Source organism: Piliocolobus tephrosceles, chromosome 20 (assembly GCF_002776525.5).
Source record: "Piliocolobus tephrosceles isolate RC106 chromosome 20, ASM277652v3, whole genome shotgun sequence".
Classification (NCBI taxonomy): Eukaryota; Metazoa; Chordata; class Mammalia; order Primates; family Cercopithecidae; genus Piliocolobus; species Piliocolobus tephrosceles.
In genome coordinates, this window is record NC_045453.1 from 35,592,594 (window position 1) to 35,617,378 (window position 24,785).

The following is a 24,785-nucleotide window of genomic DNA, read 5'->3' on the forward strand; positions in this document are numbered from 1 at the left end:
TGACGGCCATTCCGGGGTGACGGTCACTCCGGGGTGACGGCCATTCCGGGGTGACGGCCATTCCGGGGTGACGGTCACTCCGGGGTGACGGCCATTCCGGGGTGACGGCCATTCCGGGGTGACGGTCACTCCGGGGTGACGGCCATTCCGGGGTGACGGCCATTCCGGGGTGACGGTCACTCCGGGGTGACGGCCATTCCAGGGTGACGGCCAGGGCTGTAGACACCACCGCCCCATGGGGCGTAACGGGCTGTTCTTTAGCCTCCAGGCCAGGCAGGACACTCCAGAGGTGGGGGCCATGCCAGCAACCTCAGGGCCTCCGAGAGATGTCAGGGCTGGCACTTGCCCTGCGGGTACTGCGCCTGTCCCAGGTGTGGGTGGGGCCTGGTGGCTGAATTTCCCTTTTGCTTTAAACTCACAGGAAAGCCTCCTGCTTTTCTGCCCCTTGGGCAAGTTCTCACGCGGCCATGCGAGCACGTGGACGTTTTTTAAAGGGGTTCATAGCAACTCCCGGACATGTCCTAATTTCACAATCCCAGGGGAAGGTGATTAGATGACCTTTTGCATCTTTGACTCCACTGTGATGGAATCATCCTGCGATTGTGCAGAAACACCCGCACGAATTCACGGGTGCTACAAACGATGCCAAACCTAATGGGACGGCACTACCCACAAGGGGAGCCTGGACAGAGCCGTTGGGCCCAGAGGCTGTGAACCGGAGCTGGGTCTCTGGGCCTGTGTCTGGGAGCCCATGTTCACAGAAGCCCTTTGTACAGCACAGATGGGGATGTGGGGAGGTGTTTCCCATTCCTGGGCCCAGGGCAGGCTTACTTTAGGGATTCCTGTCGTTCCTCTAATCCAGAGCCTTTTCTCCACTCCCAGGGTCCGGGAGGCACCGCAGGTCCTAAGGGAGACCAGGTGAGCTGGGCGCAGGCCGGGGCAAAAGGAACGATGGCAAAGCTGCACAGCTTCTCCCAGACTCCGCCTGCGCTGGCTCTGGCCCTGGCTGTGTTTTAGGGATGCTGAGCCTCCTTTCTCCTCTTGCTGTCTCCGTCGGTCGCCCTTTCTGGCTCCTGTCACTCCTGCTTAGGACAGCGACAACAGCACTGGGCACCCAGCCCCCAGGCATGCCCCAGCGTCCCCCGCTGCCTTCCTGGGTGCAGACGGCTGGCCAGAGTGTCCCTGCATGGTCCTGGGTGCAACAGAAGCTACTTCTGGTACAGGAGGCACCAATAGGGACCCTCATAAGGACGGAGGTGTTTCCTGCTGTCCTTTTGGAGAACTAACAGAGGGAAGGGGCTAGGCTCTGCATGTGTGTTTTGCAGGCAGATTCGAAATGCATTTCTGCTCTTCCAAGCACTTTTCTCTCTGGAAAAGTGTCAGGGTGGGTGGGGCCGTGGTCGTGGCTGCCCTGCCCTCCTGCACTGCCTGTCTGGGTGAGTGGGGCGGTGGTTTTTGTGCCTCCCCTGCAGTGCTCTCACTTCTGGGTACAAGGCCTTTGCATACAGCTGGAGGGCCTGCAGCAATCGAACCCCCACCCTAGGTTCTGCTAGGCAGAAAAGCCTCATTATGCAAACAAATATCTTCTGTTTTTTTGGCCTCGCCTCTGCCTGCAGTTCTCCCAAGGCAGGGTCCTGGGCTGCCTTTGGAGCTGATTAAAAGGCAGCCCTGGGGCCTGGGCTTTTGGCCTGGACCTCAGGATGAACTTTACACCCACGGAGGCTTGAGAGCAGGGAGTTTAAGGCATGAAGTCTCTACTCACGCATCAACAGCTCTTTTAACTTTGGGGTGTTTTGTTTTCAGGGCATTGCAGGTTCCGACGGGCTTCCTGGCGATAAAGGAGAACTGGTGAGTAATTAGGTAACCTCACTGTCACCAATAGCTGGGAGCGAGGTTGTCACTGTGGCCGGGGAGCAGTCCTGGGGACAGGGTCAAAATCTGCAGCTCTCGGTGGAAGATCTGTAGCTGTGCTGGGCAGCGTGGGGATGGAGCAGGGTCGGGCAGAGGCCCTGGCAGGAAAGCGAGGCGGCTCTGAAGTCTGACCTGACCGGGTCAGACCTGTGGGGCTCCCGCACTCTGCCCTGGGGAGTGGCACCTGCCTGAAGCAGTCACAGCAGCGTTTTTGTTTTGTTTTCTTGTTTTTGTTTTTTGGGGGTTTTCTTTTTTTTTTTTTTGAGACGAAGTTTTGCTCTGTTGCCCAGGCTGGAGCACAGTGGCGCGATCTGGGCTTACTGCAGCCTCTGCCTCCTTGGTTCAAGCGATTTTCCTGCCCCAGCCTCCCGAGTAGCCAGGATTACAGGCCCTCCCACAGCCGACTAATTTTTTATGTTTTCTGGGGGGTTTTGTTTGTTTGTTTGTTTTTGAGACGGAGTCTCGGAGTCTCGCTCTTTTGCCCAGGCTGGAATGCAGTGACGCGATCTCAGCTCGCTGCAACCTCCCTAGTTCAAGCGATTCTCCTGCCTCAGCTTCCTGAATAGCTGGGATTACAGGTACCTGCCACCACGCCTGGCTGATTTTTGTATTTTTTAGTAGAGACAGGGTTTCACCATGCTGGCCAGACTGGTCTCAAATTCCTGACCTCAGGCAATCCGCCCACTTCGGCCTTCCAAAGTGCTGAGAATACAGGTGCGAGCCACGGTGCCTGGCCTATTTTTTGTATTTTTAGTAGAGATGGGGTTTCACCATGTCGGCCAGGCTAGTCTCAAACTCCTGACCTCAGGTGATCTACCCGCCTTGGCCTCCCAAAGTGCTGAGATTACAGGCATGAGCCGCCGCGCCAGGCCCGCAGCTGGGTTTTAACTGAAGAAAACTCCACTTCCACAGGCCTGAAACTCAGGTGAAGCATAAAATTAGGTTCTGGTTTGAGTCCCTTGATAGACACATTTCTCCTTCAGGAGGTAACAAATGGAGCAGTCATTAGTCCGAGGAAAGGAAGGCCTTTCTGGCTTTCCCGAGGCCAGGGTTTTTAATCTGTGATTGAGTCTTTCCTTTGTGATTGGCTGAAATAGAAGCGGCCTAGCCTCAGGGACCCCAGTCTCTGGCAGACCCCCCCAGCCCCGTGTAAACTTTTTGTGCCTCTGGCCAAAAGACCTCAGTTGTATGTGTTTCATGTAGTGAATTCTTTTTTAAATTTTTTTTTGAGACGGAGTCTTACTCTGTCCCCAGGTTGGAGTGCAGTGGTGGGATCTCGGCTCACTGCAACCTCCGCCTCCTGCGTTCAAGCAATTCTCCTGCCTCAGCCTCCCGAATAGCTGGGACTACAGGTGCCTACCACCACACCCGGCTAATTTTTGTATTTAGTAGAGACAGGGTTTCACCATGGTGGTGGTCAGGCTGGTCTCAAACTCCTGACCTTGTGATCCGCCAGCGTTGGCCTCCCAAAGTGCTGGGATTACAGGCATGAGCCACCCTGCCTGGCCCATTTAGTGGATTCTTAGACAACCCTGACAAATGGACCCTGGAATCCCAGAAGCTGCCCTACCTGGCTACTGTTGCTTGTGGGGTGAGGGGCAGAGCCCCTGGCAGGCGTTTCGGGAAACCTAAGGCTTTGCTGTCAGCTACTCGCACGGTTGGGCTATGTGAGGTGACCCCACAGTCGGGCTGTGTGAGGTGACCCCTACCCTCCTGGCCTCAGTGGGGCATGGTGCCCGGGCCCGGTTGGTCCCTCGGATGTGTGGTTAGGCTGTGTCAGTCCGTTTGCTGCTGCTGTAACAGAACACCACAGCTTGGCTCGGATGTGCGGTTAGGCTGTGTCAGTCTGTTTGCTGCTGCTGTAACAGAACACCACAGCTTGGCTCGGATGTGTGGTTAGGCTGTGTCAGTCCGTTTGCTGCTGCTGTAACAGAACACCACAGCTTGGGTAATTACCAGGAAAAGAGATTCATGTGGTTCCTAGTTCTGGAGGCTGGGAAGCCCAGACCGAGGGGCACATCCATGGAGGGCCTCCCCGCTGCGTCATTCCCTGGTAGAAGGCAGAAGGGCCGAGAGGAGGTGCCAGAGCCGGGGAAGGGGCCCAACCCATCCTTTTCATGAGAAACCCACTGTGGAGACAATGGCGTTAGTCTACTCCGGAGAGCAGAGCTCTCAAACCTAATCACCTCTTAAAGGCCCCACCTCTTTTTTTTTTTTTTTTTTTTGAGACGGAGTCTCACTCTGTCACCCGGGCTGGAGTGCAGTGGCCGGATCTCAGCTCACTGCAAGCTCCGCCTCCCGGGTTTACGCCATTCTCCTGCCTCAGCCTCCCGAGTAGCTGGGACTACAGGCACCGCCACCTTGCCCGGCTAGTTTTTTTGTATTTTTTAGTAGAGACGGGGTTTCACCGTGTTAGCCAGGATGGTCTCAATCTCCTGACCTCATGATCCGCCTGTCTCGGCCTCCCAAAGTGTTGGGATCACAGGCTTAAGCCACTGCCCCCGGCCAAGGCCCCACCTCTTAACAGCATTGCAGTGGCCCTTCAATTCCATCATGTGTTTTGGAGGAGACATTCAACCCAGCCGACCGTGTGTTGACGCACCTGCGGCCAGTCATTCCTGAGGACCTGGCTGGAGGGGGTCCCAGGGTTTTAGGGCAGAGAGGTTCAGCCTAGCATTAGGCATGTTAGTAAGAAAAAGGAATGGAAACGAAGTAAGCGTGTGTAGGAGATAGCACCACACAGCTACCAAAGTCACTCTTCCCGGGAAAGTAAGTTTTTAAAAAGCTTCAATCAATCAACACAATCACAGCAATATAAAAAATGTATATAGAAGAACAGAAGGAAGGAATCACTGTCAATATTTGGATGTAGTCTAATAGCAGGTGTGTAGATGAGTTGATTTATTTTATCCTCGACTGGCTACTTCCCACCCACCCAACAATACACACTTAGTTAAAACACACAACTCTTCTCTCCTCAGGGTCCCAGCGGCCCGGTCGGACCCAAGGGAGAGGTGAGTGCCCGGCAACTGTTCTGACGACACAATCTGTGGGTGCCTGCTGGCTTCCTGCCCACTGCTGGGCAACCAGGCGGCCCTGCAGGGCACTGCTCAGATCTGAGATTGTGAAAAAGCTTGCTCTGGTCAAGGCCGGGCAAGATGGCTCCGTGCCGGCCAGGAAAAGAGCATATCAGGGTGGGTCCGGGCTCCTGGGCTCGCCCCTGACCTGCCTTCCTCTGTTTCTCTACAGTCTGGCGGTCGAGGGGAGCTGGGCCCTAAAGGCATCCAGGGTCCCAACGGCACCAGCGGCGTTCAGGGTGTCCCCGGGCCCCCCGGTCCTCTGGGCCTCCAGGGTGTCCAGGGTGTTCCTGGCATCACGGGGAAGCCGGGCGTCCCGGTACGTCGCTTTTCCAGCTTTCACAGGATTGAGATCCTATTTTTTCCTGAAGGAAGTCACTTTGCGGGGTGATGGTGGGAATGCCTTACGGAGGCTGCCGCCCCATGCTGAGGAATGTGTGGGGTGAATTCCAGGGGAAGGAGGCCAGCGAGCAGCGCATCAGGGAGCTGTGTGGGGGGCTGATCAGCGGTAAGTCAGACACCCGTACGGCTGCGGCAGGGCCCGTCACCACCTGGGGTTCCCGTGCCAGGGGCTGCACACAGCCTTCGCGCCACCACTTTCCAGCCAGACTGAGCCGCTAGCACTCACCCTGCCTGTTAGCCCTTGGGGGTCCACGTCCGCCTTGGCGTCTGCCCGTCCTCTGCACCAGAGGATGGCCCACTCTCCGGCCCCGGATTCAACCAGATGCCCGGCACGCAGCAGACGCCCTGAAGTCGACTGAATGCGATGGGTACAAGAACGGCGGAGTGTGCCCCTGTGGCTGGCAGGGCAGGTCCCCGGACACCCCCAAGGGCACTTCCTTCACCTTCCCTCTCTCAGGCTTCTCAGGCTCCAAGGGGTTGGGGGGTCCTTTTTAGCTCCGGCCTTCATCACCCCAAAGCAGTTAAACCATTTTCCATCCATCAGAAGGCAAACTTCCTTCTGGAAGGCAGCACTCTGTAGATATTTTAGGCTTTACATAACAATACTTTCGATGATCCTCTCTCAAGTAAACATCTGCGCCCTTGTTTTCCCAAAGAACAAATTGCACAGTTAGCCACGCACCTGAGGAAGCCTTTGGCACCGGGCTCCATTGGCCGGCCCGGTCCCGCTGGCCCCCCTGGACCCCCAGGACCCCCAGGCTCCATTGGTCACCCTGGCGCTCGAGGACCCCCTGGATACCGCGGTCCCACTGGGGAGCTGGGAGACCCCGGGCCCAGAGGTGAGTGGTCGACCCCACGATACGGTCACCCTGCTGTAAAAATCCCTGAGACTGACTCGTTAGTAGGTGCTGCTTCTGGTGCCTGCCAAGCGCCCTCAGTGGTAATTCCCAGAAGGCAGGGGCCCCTCATATTTTGGGGCCTAGTGCAGTTAACGCCTTAGTAATCCTGTGGGAACTGGAACATTTTTAAAATAAGATATTTTTCTCAAATACCATTAGAACAATATTTGGCAGGGAGAGGTTGATTAAAACTGTGGCGAAGGCCGGGCAGTGGCTCCCGCCTGGAATCCCAGCACTTTCAGAGGCCAAGGTGGGCAGATCACAAGGTCAGGAGTTCCAGACCAGCCTGACCAATATGGTGAAACCCCGTCTCTACTAAAAATACAAAAATTAGCCGGGCCTGGTGGCACACACCTATAATCCCAGCTACTCAGGAGACTGAGGCAGGAGAATCTCTTGAACCCTGGAGGTAGAGGTTGCAGTGAGCTGAGTTGGCACCATTGCGCTCCAGCTTGACTGGAGTCTCCATAAAAAAAAAAAAAAAAATGAGTGAGGAATGGCCGGGTGCGGTGGCTCACGCCTGTAATCCCAGCACTTTGGGAGGCCAAGGCAGGTGGATTACTAGAAGTCAGGAGTTCAAGACCAGCCTGGCCAATGTGGTAAAACCCCGTCTCTACTAAAAATACAAAATTAGCCAGATGTGGTGGCATGCACCTGTAATCCCAGGTACTCGGGAGGCTGAGGCAGGAGAATCGCTTGAACCTGGAAGGCGGAGGCTGCAGTGAGCTTAGATCACGCCATTGCACTCTGGCATGGGCAAAAAGAGCGAAACTCTGTCTCAAAAAAATAAAATGTGAGGAATGAATAAGTTAGAGTTGCATTTATATTGACAAGATGCACCTTCATGAAAACTGGCAGCATGTGAAAATTTCTGTTGGAAAAGGCAAACATACGAAACTCAAAGTTCTCTCCATATTAAGGGCCATAAAGAACACAGAAAGCTTTAATTTAGAAACAAGACGAAAATCACTGACATTCGCTGATGAACTGCTGATCCTCCATGCGGCTGTGCTGTGTGCATGGCTGGCAGTGCTGACTTGCCAGAAAGGCTTTGAGGTACCCAGGTATAAACTGGGGAGGTCTGGAGGCATGGAAGACACACAACTGTGTTAACCGTTGGACATGAACCCTTACCAGAATTTTTAAATGTCAAGATGCCTTCCATCTGCGACATCTGGTCAGCTGCCCTTCAGCCCAAGTGAAGGATTTAAAGCTCACGATTCCAGTGGATCCCACCTTTCGGACCAGATACTGTCCTGCTTCCCAAAAATAGCTTAAGAAAAACGTTTCTAAAGGAAACCTAACTCTGCGAGTTCGTCTTCATCTCTGAGACGAAATTGAACTATTTAGCAAGGTGGTCGTATTCCATAGTTAGTGATATTATTTCACTTATTTTAAAGATACTGAGATTGAAGATTTTCAGCACTTCGGTGTCAAATTCATTTTGTTGTCCATATGTCCAAATTATCAAATAGCTTCCTGTTTTCCTGGAAACTTCTTTAAGTTATGACCTTCTCAGGCCATCTAGGCTAGTCTTATGCCACATGAGGGACTGCAGTCTTCAGAAAGAGACCACATAAGATTTTCTCCAGATAGGGACCTGGACTCCTTCAAGACTTTGAAAATAAAATTCAGGCCAGGCGCGGTGGCGCACGCCTGTAATCCCAGCACTTTGGGAGGCCGAGGTGGGTGGATCACCTGAGGCCAGGAGTTCGAGACCAGCCTGACCAACATGGTGAAACCCCATCTCTACTAAAAATACAAAAATTAGCTGGACGTGGTGGCACGTGCCTGTAATCCCAGCTACTCAGGAGGCTGAGGCAGGAGAATTGCTTGAACCCAGGAGGTGGAGGTTGCAGTGAGCCGAGATCACACAACTGCACTCCAGCCTGGGCAACAGAGCAAGACTTCGTCTCAAAAGAAAAAAGAAAAGAAAATTCAAAAAGCACATTAATGACCATGACCGGTTCTCAGAGAGGGGTGTGGTGGAATTAGTGAGCAGAGACCACACTGACCCATGTCCCTGACCGTCCTGACCATCCTGGCCGGCCTCTAGGACGGCTGCACTTTTGCGCCCTGTGAAGATGGGCACGTCTGCGGCAGGAGCCGCTCCCTGGAGAGGTGCTTAGTGCCTCGAGCCGTGGTCGGTGAAGCCGGCACGATGCCCAGAGCTGACCATGGGAACTGAATGTGAATATAAATGCACGCTTGGACCCACTGCAGGTCCTCACTTGGAAGCCTCTGTTATTGCTGTGCCTCGAGCCCCCTCCCTGGAAAAGGAGCACCAGCAGGACCGCCTTCTGCTGCCCAAGGGCACAGTAGGTCAGCCTGTAGCGTCGGGCCAGTCACGCCAGACACACTGGGCACCAGGGGCCACTGAAGCCCGCTGCCCCGCTGGGGAGGCCCACCCGAGTTCCCAGGCCATGGGCACTGCTCCCGCCCATGGCCGTGCGTGATGTGCAGATGGGCAGTGGCTGCCTCAACGTTGGCACCGCCAATCGCACCTGTGCTTCTCATCAATTTCAGAAGGTAGCAGGATTGCAGGATTGAAACAGACACACAAACACCAAGCAAAACAAAGTTGGTGCCGCTGCAATGACCATCAGACAAAACAGACCGGCTCTGTGATGCTGCCTGCCTTACGGGATCCCTGCGTTGACAAAGGCTCACTCTACCGGGAGCAAATCCTAGAGTGACCTGTATGCATCCAGCCTCGTGGCTTCCGGGCACACAAAGCCAGGGCTGACACAGCTGGGCGTGGTGGCTCAGCCTGGAATCCTGGCACTCTGGGAGGCCAAGGCGAGAGGATGTCTTGAGGCCAGAAGTTCAAGACCAGCTGAGGCAATACAGTGAGACCCAATCTCCATAAAATTAGCCGGGCATGGTGGGTGCCTGTAATCCCAGCTACTCAGGAGGCTGAGGTGGGAGGATCCCTTGAGTCCAGGAGGTTGAGGCTACAGTGAGCTATGATCATAACACTGCACTCCGGCCTGGGCAACAGAGAGAGAGCCTGTCTCAAAAAAAAAAAATAGATGGTAACACACCCCTCTCCTCACCCAGCAAAACACAGACGTAAGATTTGAATGATGCAATTAGAGGGACGTGAAAATGCCCTTAGATGACCCATGGGTCGAAAATCATTTAAAATAGGATTATAAAATATTAATAAATAGTCAACTGCTTAATAGGCATAAATATTTTGAACAAAACTAAAATCCCATTCAAATTGGCTGCCGGAGGTCCGGGAGGTCGTTCAGCCATGCAGGGCTCAGCAGCAGGCATATGTTCTGACGGCCGTGCCACTGGGCGGTTTCGCTGTGGGAACATCTGAGTTCACTTGCGCAAGCCCAGCCTCCCTCACCCCTGGGCCGTGAGCCACAGCCTGGGGCCTATGGCTGCAGACCTGCACAGCCTGTTGCTGTGCTGGGTCCTGCGGGCGGGTCTAACACAGTGGTGGGTATCTGTGTTAAACACATCCAAACACGGGAAAGGTATGGTGAAAAGTGGGTATGATAATCTCATGGGACCACCATCGCCTATATGGTGGGTCGTCGACCTGCAGCCGTCCTGCGGCACAAGACTGTGTACAGGTGGGTCCCTCTCGTCGGACCCCGTCAAGCCCTGTGTGTGACGTCTGTACTTCGGTAAAAAGCGGGAACCCTGTTTGTTACGAAAGTCGATCAGACACCGCTGTGCTGTGGCTGCAACAGATACTCTAACCATGTGTCCGTATCCACACCTCGTGACAGGAAACCAGGGTGACAGAGGAGACAAAGGCGTGGCAGGAGCAGGACTGGACGGGCCTGACGGAGACCAGGGGCCCCAAGGTACGAGTGCGCGGCCAGCACGGCTTCACTGGGTGGCATCTCCTCCGCCATCTTGTAGCTTTATGTGGGGTGTGCTTGGGTTACGAATGGGTCTCTTTTCCTCTTCTCTTGGCAAAGCAATCTTAGAGGCAAGATTAGGAATTGTCTCAGTAACCACTGTAATACATAAAAGTTTAATCGGGGCTGGGCGCGGTGGCTCACACCTGTAATCCCAGCACTTTCGGAGGCTGAGGCAGGCAGATAACCTGAGGTCAGGAGTTTGAGACCAGCCTGGCCAACATAGTGGAACCCCATCTCCATTAAAAATACAAAAATGAGCCGGGCATGGTGGTGGGTGCCTGTAATTCCAGATACTTGGAAGGCTGAGACAGGAGAATCGCTTGAACCCAGAAGGCGGAGGTTGCAGGTTGCAGTGAGCCGAGATCACACCACTGCCCTCCAGCCTGGCGACAGAGCGAGACTCCGTCTCAAAAAAAAAAAAAAAAGTTTAATCAGTAAGCAGATCCTCCTGGATCTATTTAAGCTCAGTCGATTTGGTTAGATGCTGTTTAAGCTATTCAGTATCTATTTCAGTTAAATTCTGACAGAATTTTCTCTTCATTGACCTGTACATACATTGAATGTTTCCATTTCTTTTTTTTTTGAGACGGAGTCTCGCTCTGCCGCCCAGGCTGGAGTGCAGTGGCCGATCTCAGCTCACTGCAAGCTCCACCTCCCAGGCTCCCGCCATTCTCCTGCCTCAGCCTCCCAAGTAGCTGGGACTACAGGCGCCCGCCACGTCGCCCGGCTAGTTTTTTGTATTTTTTAGTAGAGACGGGGTTTCACCATGTTAGCCAGGATGGTCTCGATCTCCTGACCTCGTGATCCGCCCGTCTCAGCCTCCCAAAGTGCTGGGATTACAGGCTTGAGCCACCGCGCCCGGCCGAATGTTTCCATTTCTAATGTCAAAAATAAATGCTTTGTCACGGAGGGAGGCGCGCCAGGATCCCTGGCAAAGGCCATCCCCTGCCCGCCCCTGCCTTAGCCTGGTGCCTTCTCAAAACCAGGAGGCCTTAGACTCCGAGGATGTGTGTGCCTAGGTGAGAAGGATCCTGAACAGTCTTCGAGAAGGCACCTGCTCCCACCTTTCCCTGGTTGCCCTGGAGCCCTGTCCTCTCCTCCATGCACTCACACTGCTCTCTGGGCGCCCCATGCTCCTGGGCTCTCCTTTGCTGACCTAGGTCTGCCTCTACCTGGTGTCCCAATGCGCAGGTGTCCCGGGCCCCTAGCCGCATCTCTCCACCTGTGTGGCTTTGAACAGCATCTGTGGTGCGCTTGCTGATGGACAGCAGCCTCCCAGCTGTGCCATGACCTCACCATTCTGGAGTTTGTCACCTCATCTCAGTGAATGGCTCTGACACCCCGACTTAGGCGGTTGACTCCCTCTTCCCTCACCCCTTCCCCTATGGTTCCACTGTCATCACTCACCAAAGCCACCCCGGGCCCCCACCCCGGGCCCCCTGCCCACTACAAATCCACTCCTCACACAGCCCCCACCAAACCCAAGTCAGAGTGCGGGTGTCCTCAGGACGGCTCGGCACCCTTGCCTGGGGCTAGCCACGCCTGGCCTTCTCGGGGCACTCCCGACAGCCAGCCCCGCGGAGAGCCTTTGTGCGCCCTGTTCCCTTGGCCTCCCCGACCCCCCACAGCTGATGGAAGAGCAGGGCTGCCTCGCAGCTGGACACCAAGTACCCCTGTTTTCAGTCCCGGCTGCAGCTGAACTCACCCTTCTGCTCTGTCCCAAGGACCCCAAGGCGTGCCCGGCACCAGCAAGGATGGCCAGGACGGTGCTCCCGGCGAGCCTGGGCCTCCCGGAGATCCTGGGCTTCCAGGTGCCATTGGGGCCCAGGGGACACCGGGGATCTGCGACACCTCAGCCTGCCAAGGAGCCGTGTTAGGAGGGGTCGGGGAAAAATCAGGCTCTAGAAGCTCATAAAATTCAACATAAGGAAATAAGCAAGTGACAAGAACGCCTGAAGCACAGCGGGGCGGTCATGAAGGAGCAGGGGTGTGGCAGGCTGGCTGGCGACGTCCAGGAGAGTGAGCACCCCAGCTGCCCCTCGGCCGCCGACTGGACGCACAGGCCCTGCCAGCGAGCACCCTCATCGGGCTGTCGCCTGACCGCATACCTCAAAAGGCCCTAGCTAATAAACATGTAAGCCCAGCATTGGAGAGAAGGTGGGGTGTTTGTATAAAACATTGTGTACAATTCCATGAGATGAAAAATATTCAGTAACTTGTTTACATAGCATTTGTGTAGAGACTGTGATCTCATCCCAATGAAATGATGTATTAAATCTTCATATTAATGACTGGCTACAGAGTAACAAAAAATAAAGAATTTAATGTACAGTAAATTCTCTCCCATACAAAGGTGTAGTCTGATGTTTTGCGTACAAACTTGCATCTCCAATTAACAGTATTTATTGAGGGTGACTTTGTATTGCACTAACGTCTATTGCTATTACCTGTTGTGATAAATAAAGCCACTCATTTAAAAACTCAATTCCAAACACCACAGTTTATTACACATAAAGTAATGACTCTCGATATGGAAATGTGGGCATTTAAGCATCTACTGTGACAGTATTTCATTTGTGGACAAAAGTAGCTTTAAAGCAAGTATCTGGAAAATGTTTAGCACAAAGGTTTAAAATGGTCCTGCATGTGGCAGTACACCACCACGTGACTCGGAATCATTACAAGGGGGTGTGACCTAACAAATGAAATAAAATTTCCAAACTGTTTTCAGTTAACAATTTAACTCGTTCCAATTGCTAAAGGGGCGTATTTAAAATGTAAGTACAATAAGTAAAAAGCAGTGTACTTTTTAAGATTAAAGAAAGTACAAGGGATGTTAATTTTTTATCATGTTAAGAAAACATGATGGAATCAGGGCATTGAAAAAATGCTTACTAATTATTCAGATGGCTTCATCCCCAAATGGTCTAAGAGGACATTCATGGATAAGTATTTGGTTCTAGATAAATATTTTTACAAAATGTGCTCTCAAAGTCCCTACTGGAGTCCCGACAGCTTGCGTCACGTGCTTTTCGAGTCAGACAATCTGAGCAGAGTTCCAGGATTGCGGAAAATGTGCATAGATCACGAAGGAATGGCTGTTCACTCCCAGAGGATTCCTGTTCAGTCCAATCACTTGATCTCCATCGCAGGGCTACTCTGCAGACTCTGCTGTGCAGGACAGGCCACCACGGAGTCCGGTCTGCTCAGCTTTAGCCTTCGGCCAGTTTTACCGCAAAATACACTCTCAAATTCCTAAAGTTAAGAAGTGATGGTTAATGTACTGAATTAATAGACATGAAAACTGCTGTCTTCCAAAGTGCAAAACGTTGAAATTAAAAGCTATGTAAATGACTTTAAAATCTGCTGTTTTAAGGTGTCATTCATGAACCTGGGTCATACTTCACAATGGGGTTTATGTAATAAACAGATTTGAACATTATTTTTTCAAATAGCAGTTACACTGTACATGTACTTTTAGTTTTTCCAATACTCAGAATGTCTGGCCACGTTGTATTATTGTGGTAAAATATACCTGACATGAATGTTCCAACCATTAACAGGCCCTAGCTATAAATCTGTAAATCCAGCATCTGAGAGAAGGTACAGTGTATATATTAAACGTTTCAGGCCGGGCGCGGTGGCTCATGCCTGTAATCCCAGCACTTTGGGAGGCTGAGGTGGGTGGATCACCTGAGGTCAGGAGTTCAAGACCAGACTGACCAACATGGTGAAACCCCATCTCTACTAAAAATACAAAAATTAGCTGGGCGTGGTGGCAAGCGCCTGTGATCCCAGCTACTTGGGAGGTGGAGGTAGGAGAATCTCTTGAGCCTGGGAGGTGGAGGCTGCAGTGAGCCGAGATCACGCCATTACACTCCAGCCTGGGCAACAAGAGTGAAACTCTGTCTCAAAAAAATAAATTTTTAAAAAGTTTCAACCATTAGGCCGGGCGCGGTGGCTCATGCCTGTAATCCCAGCACTTTGGGAGGCCGAGACTGGCAGATCACCTGAGGTTGGGAGTTTGAGGCCAGTCTGACCAGCATGGAGAAACCCTGTCTCTTACTAAAAATACAAAATTAGCCGGGTGAGGTGGCGCATGCCTGTAGTCCCAGCTACTCGGGAGGCTGAGGCAGGAGAATCGCTTGAACCCGGGAGGCGGAGGCTGCGGTGAACCAAGATCACGCCATTGCTCTCCAGCCTGGGCAACAAGAGTGAAACTCTGTCTCAAAAAAATAAAACTTTTGAAAAGTCTCAACCATTAACCAGTCAGGGGCATCTACCCCCATCCCAGGGCGACTCCCTAACCCTCTGCACTGCCACACACGGAGGGTTCTGAGGCCAGCACGGTGGAGGTGCTGCTTGCTGAGATGGCTCTGTCCTTGGGGAGACCCTGCCAGCAGGGTGGGGGTGGGGTGGACTTGCTCCTGTCACACCACCTGTCTTTGACAAAAGGCCTCCACCTCCCAAAGGACAGACTGAGACGCAGGTGACGGCCCGATGACAGGCGCCCACCACCACGAGTATGCCAAGTGCAGAATGCGGAAACGTCTACAGGACAAATCATTCCCTTTCAACAAATGAACGGTGAGGAAGAAAGGAAGGGGGAACTATTATGGGATAAGATACATTTAAAAACTATCAACCAAATGCGACGTCTGGACCCTGATTCAAACGAGCTGACTGTAGAGACACCTGTTGGCTCACGGGAGATTCTGCTCAGACTGGGGAAGGAGACTCAGAGGTGAGTACTAAGGAACGAAGGCACTCGGGAAGCAGCTGATAGTGCAGTTGTTTTTAAACAGGCCTTTTCTTTCTAAAGATACATTTATGAATGAAATGATGTTTGGAATTGTTTTAAAATAGTTCAGTGGGGGAGGGCGGGCGAGGGCATAGGTGAAACAAGCCGATGCCTGAAACTGAGTTAGAGGGACCTGGGAGTTCATCATTCTCTCCATTTTTGTGCACATTTGAAAATTTCCGTTAAGTTTGTTTTAAAACATAGCATTCTACACGATTAAATCCAGGTTTATATATTGTTTATTGCGGTATTAAAATATAGAACAAAATTTGCCTTTTGAGCACATGTAAGTGAACAGTGGAGCAGTGTGAAGTCCGTTCACAGTGCTGTGCAGCCGCCGCCACCACCGTTTCATCACCGCAAACAGCAGCTCCATAGCCACTGAACACTGACTCCACACCCACTCCGGCCCCCAGCCCCTGGCACGTACCATTCCGCTTTCTGTCTCTATGAATCTGACGGCTCCAGGTGCCTCGTTTACGGAATTCTGCAGGGTTTGCCCTTTTGTGACTGGCCTATTTCACTCAGCACAATGTCCTCAAGGGCCATCCACGCAGGAGCCTGGGTCAGAATGTCATTCCTTGTCATGGCTGAATAAGGTTCTGTTGTGGGTAAACCTCTGTTTACTCATTTGTCTGTTGGAGCCCACTTGAGTCAGTTTCTGCCTTTTGGCTGCTGTGAAAGGTGCTGCTATGAATATTCATAGAAAAGCATCCATTTGGGTCCCTGTTTCACCTTTTTGGGGTTTATGCTTCTCTGGTGATTCTCTGTTTAACCTTCTGAGGAGCTGTCATACTGTTTTCCACAGCGGTGGCACCACTCACACCCCCATCAGCAATGCACGGAGATTCCAAATTCCCCACATCCTTGCCAATACTTGCTATTTTCTGTTTTTTGTTTTGGTTTGGTTTTTTAAATAGCCATACTAATATGTGTGAAGTAGTATTTCATTGGGTCTTGATTTGTATTTCCCTAATGACTAACAGCTTGGCGCATCTTTCACGGGCTTATTGGCCATCTGTGTATCTTCTCTGGAGAAACGTCTATTCAAGTGCTTTGCCCATTTTTGAGTTGTCTTTTTTTTGGACAGGGTCTTGCTCTGTCTCTCAGGCTGGAATGCAGTGGCACAATCAAGGCTCACTGCAGGCTCAGCCTCCCGAGTAGCTGGAACTACAGGTGCGTGTCATCACGTCCAGCTTTTAAAATTTTTTTTTTTTTTGAGACTTACCCAGGTTAGAGTGCAATGCCATGATCTCGGCTCACTGCAACCTCTGCCTCCCCTCGTTCAAGTGATTCTCCTGCCTCAGCCTCCTGAGCAGCTGGGATTACAGGCACCCGCCACCACCAGCTAATTTTTACATTTTTAGTAGAGACGGGGTTTCACCATGTTGGCCAGTCTGGTCTCGAATCCTGACCTCAGGTGATCCACCCACCTCAGCCTCCCAAAGTGCTGGGATTACAGGCGGGAGCCACGGTGCCCAGCCTGTGTAGTCTCTTTGCTGATGAGTTGTGGTAAGTTTGTACTGAATTCAAGTCCAGAGAACGTAAGAGCCATGCTGCCAAGGATTTAACTTCTAAATCGTCTGGAGTGGCTATAACATTCCACCCATCCACTTTTAAGCAACTTCCCAACCAAGCAAGCTGCCATTTCCAACTACTGCGTACACTCAGAATCTACGCCTGCATATAAATATACTCATTTCTTCCCAATTTTTTTTTTTTTTTGAGATGGAGTCTCGCTCTTGTCACCCAGACTGGGGTGCAATGGCACAATCTTGGCTCACTGCAACCTTTGCCTCCTGGGTTCAAGTGATTCTCCCACCTCAGCCTCCTGAGTAGCTGGGATTACAGGTATGTGCCACCACGCCTGGCCAATTTTTGTATTTTTAGTAGAGACGGGGTTTCAATATGTTGGCCAGGCTGGTCTCGAACTCCTGACCTCAGGTGATCCACCCACCTCGGCCTCCCAAAGTGCTGGGATTACAGGTGTGAGCTACCACACCTGGTTTCTTCCCAAATTTTAAAACGTTTTAGGATGCAATTTAAGATGACCCCACATTTTGATAATTTCCTACATTCTGATACCTAAAGCCTACATACGAAAAACATTGGCAGGGTGTGGTGGCTCATACCTGTAATCCCAGCACTTTGGGAGGCCGAGGCAGGTGGATCACGAGGTCAAGAGATCAAGACCATCCTGGCTAACACGGTGAAACCCCGTCTCTACTAAAAATACAAAAAATTAGCCGGGCGAGGTGGTGGGCGCCTGTAGTCCCGGCTACTCGGGAGGCTGAGGCAGGAGAATGGCGTGAACCCGGGAGGTGGAGCTGGTAGTGAGCCGAGATCGCGCCACTCACTCTAACCTGGGCGACAGAACAAGACTCCATCCAAAAAAAAAAAAAAAAAGAAAAAAAAATTGCCTGTATTTGGTAAGATAGAATTCACCTTTTAGGATAATTAAATGAAAGTCAGAGCCCAGGCCGGCTCCACCAAAGTTGGACCCTCGGAGATGGTCTCAGACTGCCAGGGCGTCACCCCTTCAGCGACCCCCGCTGACCATGGCAGTGTTCCGCAACGAGGTGGAAATCGAGGACTTCCACATGACGAGGACTCGGAGACGTATTTCTGTCCCTGCCCATGTGGAGATAACTTCGCCATCACCAAAGAAGATATGGAGAATGGGGAAGGCGTGGCAACGTGTCCTAGCTGCTCTCTCCTTACAAAAGTGACTTACGACAAAGATCAGTCTGCGTGTGGAGAACCGGTCCCAGCCCCTTCAGTCAACAAAGAATTAAGTGCTGACGAAGCCTTCAGGAATCCGAATCCTGGAAATGAGCCCAGGTAGAAATTTCAAATGCAAAGCTTCCGGCTCCATGGAGACAACCATTTGTGATCTGCTGTTCTGTAGGATTCTTTCCATCAACTCTGCTGATTTCATCTGCAGGAAGCAAGTCCATAACATGACGTATCTGGATTTTATGCTTAGAACCTTAAATTGGAATCATTCCTAATTATCCATCTAAATTTAAAAGAAGATAATTTCAAAAAAAAAGAAAGGAAGAAGAAAATAATCATTCTCAGACGTAACCAGGCACTGGCGAGATCTCAGCTCTTCTCACACAGTGATGAGGCTAGCCCCAGCGCCTGCCTTCACTGTGGACGGTTGGGCAGAGGCAGGGTTAAGCTGTGGTTCCATCTGGACCCTTGCGGGGCCCGCCCACAACCCATCTCCTGGGAGTTGGGGCAGCTGTGAAAGAGAGGAACCGATCCCTTTAGTCCCCCTCAACCGAGCCCAGGCTAAAGACATAGTACTGATGTCATTGCACTCTCAGTCAGCATCTATTTGCAACACAACATATGTGAAATAGTCGAGTTTTAAAGGAATTTTTATAACATCAAAACATATTGAGATGATAACGTACCAAAGTAGATACCCATATTAGATTTGTGAATATGAGAAGAATAACAACAAGACAGGCGTGGTGGTGATGGGTGCCTATAGTCCTAGCTACTCAGGAGGTTGAGGCAGGAGGATCACCTGAGCCGAGAGGACAAGGTTGCAATAAGCTGTGGTCGCACCGCACTCCAGCCTGGGTGACAGAATGAGCGCCCCTCGCTAAAAATGAAAAAAGAGAGAGAGAGAGGAAAAAAAAAGAGAAAAAGAAAAACAATAATACCAACAATAAAAAAAATTTCTTGGTAGGAAAAAAGAAATAGTTCTATCTATATGTCAGGAAAATATACCAGGAAGTTATTAACAGGAAGAAAGCGGCCGGGCCTTTGGGAGGCCGAGGCGGGCGGATCACCTGAGGTCAGGAGTTTGAGAATAGCCTCACTCACATGGAGAAACCCCGTCTCCAATAAAAATACAAAATTAGTTGGGCGTGGTGGCACACGCCCATAATCCCAGCTACTTGGGAGGCTGAAGCAGGAGAATTGCTTGAACCCGGGAGGCAGAGGCTGCAGTGAGCCAAGATCGCGCCATTGCACGGCAGCCTGGGCAACAAGAGTGAAACTCCGTCTCAAAAAAAAAGAAAAGAAAAAGAAAAATTGCAAGCTATTTAGAACCGAGAAACAATGAAAGCATTGCGTCCTAACCTGTGAAATGTTTCAAAAACACACCAGGACAAATTTACTATAATGCATTGATTAGAAAACAAGATAGACAAAATAAACTTTCAACCCAAGATGCCAGAATAAAATTAAAGAAGGAAATAAAAGAAATAAGGTTTTTGGATAATAAAGATAAAAGCAAATTATGACGGAGAAAGCACTACCACTGACCCCACATGAAAAACCAAAAAAGTGAATGACTGAGCCCCAGAAAGACTCCAGCATAGCCCAGGCCAGAGGGGGACAGTGGACCAAGGAGCTCAGGTGGCCAGAGCTAAGGAGACATAAACTCATTAGAATGGCCAGAGCTAAGGAGACATAAACTCATTAGAATGGCTTTTCTTTTTCAAGATGCTTTATTTTTAAAACAGGTCACAACACAGCGTTCGGCTCATTCTGCCACGAACAAGCGACAAAGGCTTGCTCTGCAGCCGAGAGGCCCTCCAGTGGCATGTTCAAAAACAGAATGAAAATCTGAATGTAGGCCGGGCGTGGTGGCTCACGCTGGTAATCCCAGCACTGTGGGAGGCCAAGGCGGGCGGATCACCTGAGGTCAGGAGTTCCAGACCAGCCTGGCCAATATGGCAAAACCCTGTCTATACTAAAAACACAAAAGTTAGCTGGGCATGGTAGCGTGACTGAACAGCATGGGAGGCCACGGTCACAGGCTGCTGGGAATGGATCCAAGAGAGGATGCAGTGGCTCAAGAGGTACAGACAAGCGCCGGGCAGCCAAGGAGAGCAGGGAAATGGGCGGCTGCCGGTACAGGACACGAGCGAGGTCCAGAGAGTTCTCAGAGGAGGATCATGGGAGAAGTCACAGCATGTCCGCAGGAAAGGAGGGCGGAAGGGACAGGCCAGTCCGAGTCTGCAGCAGGGCCTGGCGCCAGACGGCATGTGAGGGACAGCGACACCGGGGCCTGATGCAGATGGCAGGGAGACACAAAGTGGGATTCAGCCACCTGCTGGTGTGAAGAAGGGAGGGACAGACACCACAGGGAGGCCCCAGGTGTGGCTGGCGCCTTCAGGGCCCCCAGTGTGCAGGGGCATCTCACAACTACACACAACCAGCGTCCCAGATGCCATCCCAACTGGGGAAAAAGTTGTAGTGGGCACTATCGCAACAGCAGGCAAAATGTGAGTAACAGTCTTGCACCAATGTTAAATGTCCTCATTTTCATCATTATGGATATTAAAAAGTAAATACGGGCCGGGCGCGGTGGCTCAAGCCTGTAATCCCAGAACTTTGGGAGGCCGAGACGGGCGGATCACAAGGTCAGGAGATGGAGACCATCCTGGCTAACACGGTGAAACCCCATCTCTACTAAAAAAAATACAAAAAACTAGGCAGGCGAGGTGGTGGGCGCCTGTAGTCCCAGCTACTCCGGAGGCTGAGGCAGGAGAATGGCGTGAACCCAGGAGGCGGAGCTTGCAGTGCGCTGAGATCCGGCCACTGCACTCCAGCCTGGGTGACAGAGCGAGACTCCTCCTCAAAAAAAAAAAAAAAAAGTAAACACAGGGGCCGGGCCCGGGCGTGGTGGCTCAAGCCTGTAAATCCCAGCACTTTGGGAGGCCGAGGCAGGCGGATCACCTGAAGTCAGGAGTTCGAGACCAGCCTGGTCAACATGGCAAAACTCTGTCTCTAATAAAAATACAAAAATTAGCAGGGCATGGTGGTGCGCATTTGTAATCCCAGTTACTCGGGAGGCTGAGGCAGGAGAATCACTTGAACCCAAGAAGCAGAGGTTCCAGTGAGCCAGGATCACACCATTGCACTCCAGACTGGGTGGCAAGAGCGAGACTCCATCTCAAACAAAAAAAATTTAAAACTCGGCCAGGTGTGGTGGCTCATGCCTGTAATCCCAGCACTTTGGGAGGCCGAGGCAGGTGGATCACCCGAGGTCAGGAGTTCGAGATCAGCCTGCCAACATGGCAAAACCCTGTCTACACCAAAATTAACTGGGCATGGTAGCGCGCGTTTGTAATCCCAGCTACTCGGGAGGCTGAGGCAGGAGAATCACTTGAACCCAGGAGGCGGAGGTTGCAGTGAGCTGACGCTGACATCACGCCATTGCACTCCAGAGTGGGTGACAAGAGCGAGACTCCATCTCAAACAAACAAAAAAAGTAAACCGAATGTGGTGGTTCATGCCTGTAATCCCAGCACTTTGGGAGGCTGAGACAGGCAGATCACCTGAGGTCAGGAGTTCGAGACCAGCCTGGTCAACATGGTGAAAACTCGTCTCCACTAAATACAAAAATTAGCTGGGCGTGGTGGCTCAACTGCAATCCCAGCACTTTGGGAGGCTAAGGTGGGTGGGATCACTTGAGGTCAACAGTTTGAGACCAGCCTGGCCAACATGGTGAAACCCCATCTCTACTAAAAATACAAAAATTAGCCGGGGGTGGTGGCGCACGCCTATAGTACTAGCTACTCGAGAGACTGAGGCAGAATTGCTTGAACCCAGGAAGCAGAGGTTGCAGTCAGCTGAGATCGCACCCCTACACTCCAGCGTGGGCAACAGAGCAAGACTCCATCTCAAAAAAACAAAAACAAAAACAAAAAAACCACGGACGTACTTAGGTATAAAGCAGCATGGTGTCTGCAACTTACTATCAAATGGATCCCAAAGATACTGGCGGGAAACTGGGACTGGCAGGGAGAATGGAGCAAACCTGGACAGGCCTACCAAGAGCTCTTTGTACTGTTCTTGCAATTTTTCTGTAAGTTTGAAATTACACCACAATATAAAACTACCAAAAGTCAATACAGCCGTCTAAACCCAGAATGTGGGGCACTCTCTAGATAACTAGCCTGATCTCTTCAAAACCTCAATGCCATAGTTAATAACTGTGGGTGGGATTCTGGCAGCTCAAAGAGCTTGAAAACCGTCATCAAATGCAGTGTATAATCCATGGCTGGGTGCTGGACTGTGGGAAAAAAACAGCTATGAAAGTCATTTTTAGAATATTTTGGCTGGGTGTGGTGGCTCATGCCTATAATCCCAGCACTTTGGGAGGCCAGCCTGGGCAACATAGCAAGACCCTATTGCTACAAAAATTTAAAACATTGGTCAGGCATGGTAGCTCATGCTTGTAATCCCAGCACTTTGGGAGGCTGAGGCAGGAGGATCACTTGGGCCCAGAAGTATGAGACCAGCCTGTGAAACATGTCAAAACCCCATCCCTACAAAAATAAAATTAGCTGGGCATGATGGCACACACCTGTAGTCCCAGCTACTTAGGAGGCTGAGGCAGGAGGACTGCTTGAATCTAGGAGGCAGAGGCTGCAGTGAGCCATAATCATGCTACTGCACTCCAGTCTGGGAGACAGTGAGACCCTGTCTCAAAAAAATAAAATAAACATTAAAATGAAAAAAATCGGGCACGTATGGTGGCAATAAAAGAACATTTTGGACAGATCTGAAGAGTCTGTGCATGAGAGGATATGAAAACGACTTCCCGTCATCTTGGTGAGGCATGATGGTGGTGTTGGGGCTCCGTGGAAGGCCTGTCTTTCAAAGATTTATGTAGAAATATTGAGAGACGAAGGTTCGTGTCTATAATTGTCTTTGAAATTGTGCGTGTGTACAAAGTAAATACGGTAAATGTTCATTGCGGAGATTGAAGGATAGGTGTACAGATGATCACTGTACTTCCTATGTTCACTAGAAAACTAACAGGAAGTGAATCACTGATGGCTGACGCCGCCCTGCCCTCACCCCATACTTGTCTATCCCCTGCCTCCCGATGTCCCCACCTGATGCCCCCAGAATGCCGAGATCCTGCTTCTCCGAGTCTTCCCTCCCAGTAAACCCAGTCACTGAAGCCAAATCCTGACGCCTTTTTCCCATCACACCCCCCAACCAGTACCGCCACAAACACAAGGAGCCTCGTGCCTTTCCTCCTCCCCAGCGCCGCCCCCGGCAGCCACTGCCCGGCCAGCCACATCTCCCGGCTGCTGCAGACTCCTGGTTTCCACTCTCACCCCAGTCCAACTCCCATTCCCAGCATCCGGTGCCCCCAGCAGTGGGGTGACGTGGGTCAGGTCATGTCACTTGCTGCCAAAAGACTGCCAAGGCCCCAGCCCTCAGGACTTGTGGTCCCCCAGGCCCCAGCCTGCCCCAGGGCCCTGCCCAGCAACGCTGGCTGGCAGACAAGCACTCCTCCGACCCTGCAGCTCCCAGGTCCCGGCTGCCAGCTCCCTGCCATCACTGGGCCTTGGTTGGGAGCCTCCCTCAACCACCCAATCCAAAGCAGCGCCCCAGTCAGGCTGGCTCAGAGCAGCATCCTCCATCCACAAGGCCCTGCTCCCAGTGTCTTCACGTTTACTCATCCCCCACCTCCCTCCATGCCAGACATGCCTCCGTCTTGCCCAGGGGACCCCAGCATCGTCAGCAGTGCCTGGTCACACTGGAAAAGACTTGCTGAGTGAAATGTATACCAAATAATATAGAGAAATCACTTAAAACTCTCATGTATTATGTCTTTAAGGACAAAAATACGCACGCAAGTAAAAGGGGGAAGTCACTAAGGAAATAATTAAGAACCCATGTGTTTTGGCTTTTTAGGTTCTAATTCTCCGAAAAAATTGTGAATTGACTTGACCTCAGCCTATTTCTTGGTGGGTCTAATAACGTGACCCAGAAATAATCAGGTTCAATGTAATTACATTTCAGAAATATTCAGCAAACAGAATGTATATAAAATATCATATCCATAAACAACCGGTCTACTTAATCTTTGTACATACAACTAACATTTTTTAATTTCAAAAATTATAAATGCCTTTGTCTTGAGTAAACTATATCAATAATGATTTGCTAATAGATACACAAAACCAAAACATTAAAGCATTTTTAAAACACAAAAGCTTTATTTTATCAAAACAACAGTCTTCCTCTAACAATAATTTTCAAGAGTAACTGCATTGTAAGTAACCATAAATGATCCAATTAAAATACATTTAACATACTATCGCTATAGAACGCAATTAAATGCATAATGAAAATAAAGAACCTAAATTATACAACTCACAAGATGTAAATGTCATGTGGACATAAAAAAGGGACAGAGACAAGACAAACTATTGCCTGGCGCTGAAAAGAAGAGCCCTCACTCACCACAGCCCAGCTGCAGGGGACCCCTCTCCAGCCCCACTACGACATACACACAGAAGCCCTTCTTTTGAGATGGAGTCTCGCTCTGTCACCTAGGCTGGAGTGCAGTGGCGCTATTTTGGCTCACTGCAACCTCCACCTCCCGGGTTCAATTCTCCTGCCTCAGCCTCCTGAGTAGCTGGGACTACAGGCATGTGCCATCACGCCCAGCTAATTTTTGTATTTTTAGTAAAGACGGGGGTCTCATCACGTTGGCCAAGCCGGTCTCGAACTCCTGGCCTCAAATGATCCACCCGCCTCAGCCTCCCAGAGTGCTGGGATCACAGCATGAGTCACTGCGCCAGGCCTGGGAGCCCTTCTTGAAAGGGGTCCTTGTTTGTTGCAGCAACCTTAGCTCGTTCTCTAGTCAATTCCTGCCTGGGTCAACAGCAGCAATTCCCCCACAGCTTGGACCAGGTACAAAGCCAGGACCCTGTGGATCTATCTCACTAAGGTCTGCTCACTCCTGGAGGGCCAAAGAGCCACTCACCCTGGCCACTGCAACGCTGAGGCCGGGACCTGGAACTCGGGTCCCCCC

The 24,785-nt window shown here is 51.3% G+C and overlaps 2 protein-coding genes across 11 annotated transcripts in view; one reads left to right on the plus strand and one right to left on the minus strand.

Moving 5' to 3' along the window:
- Window positions 1-12,458, plus strand: part of COL9A3 (collagen type IX alpha 3 chain) — a 31,068-nt gene extending 18,610 nt beyond the window's left edge. Inside the window, exons 11-18 of the mRNA XM_023183248.1 lie at window positions 826-918; window positions 1,804-1,848; window positions 4,893-4,925; window positions 5,161-5,307; window positions 5,442-5,496; window positions 6,047-6,229; window positions 10,039-10,116; window positions 11,901-12,458. Coding sequence (XP_023039016.1) covers window positions 826-918; window positions 1,804-1,848; window positions 4,893-4,925; window positions 5,161-5,307; window positions 5,442-5,496; window positions 6,047-6,229; window positions 10,039-10,116; window positions 11,901-12,091 — 825 coding nt within the window. The 3' untranslated portion in view covers window positions 12,092-12,458. The remainder of the gene's footprint in view (window positions 1-825; window positions 919-1,803; window positions 1,849-4,892; window positions 4,926-5,160; window positions 5,308-5,441; window positions 5,497-6,046; window positions 6,230-10,038; window positions 10,117-11,900) is intronic.
- TCFL5 (transcription factor like 5) overlaps window positions 12,379-24,785 on the minus strand; it is a 21,266-nt gene continuing 8,859 nt past the window's right edge. For 3 of the 10 annotated variants that reach the window (XM_023183322.1, XM_023183323.1, XM_023183321.1), the window contains one exon: window positions 12,379-13,431. In XM_023183322.1, coding sequence (XP_023039090.1) covers window positions 13,309-13,431 — 123 coding nt within the window. In that variant the 3' untranslated portion in view covers window positions 12,379-13,308. Of the gene's footprint in view, window positions 13,432-17,711; window positions 17,997-24,785 lie in introns of those variants that run through there. The other 7 variants (XR_002724700.1, XR_002724699.1, XR_003306727.1 and 4 more) reach the window with 4 other exon arrangements.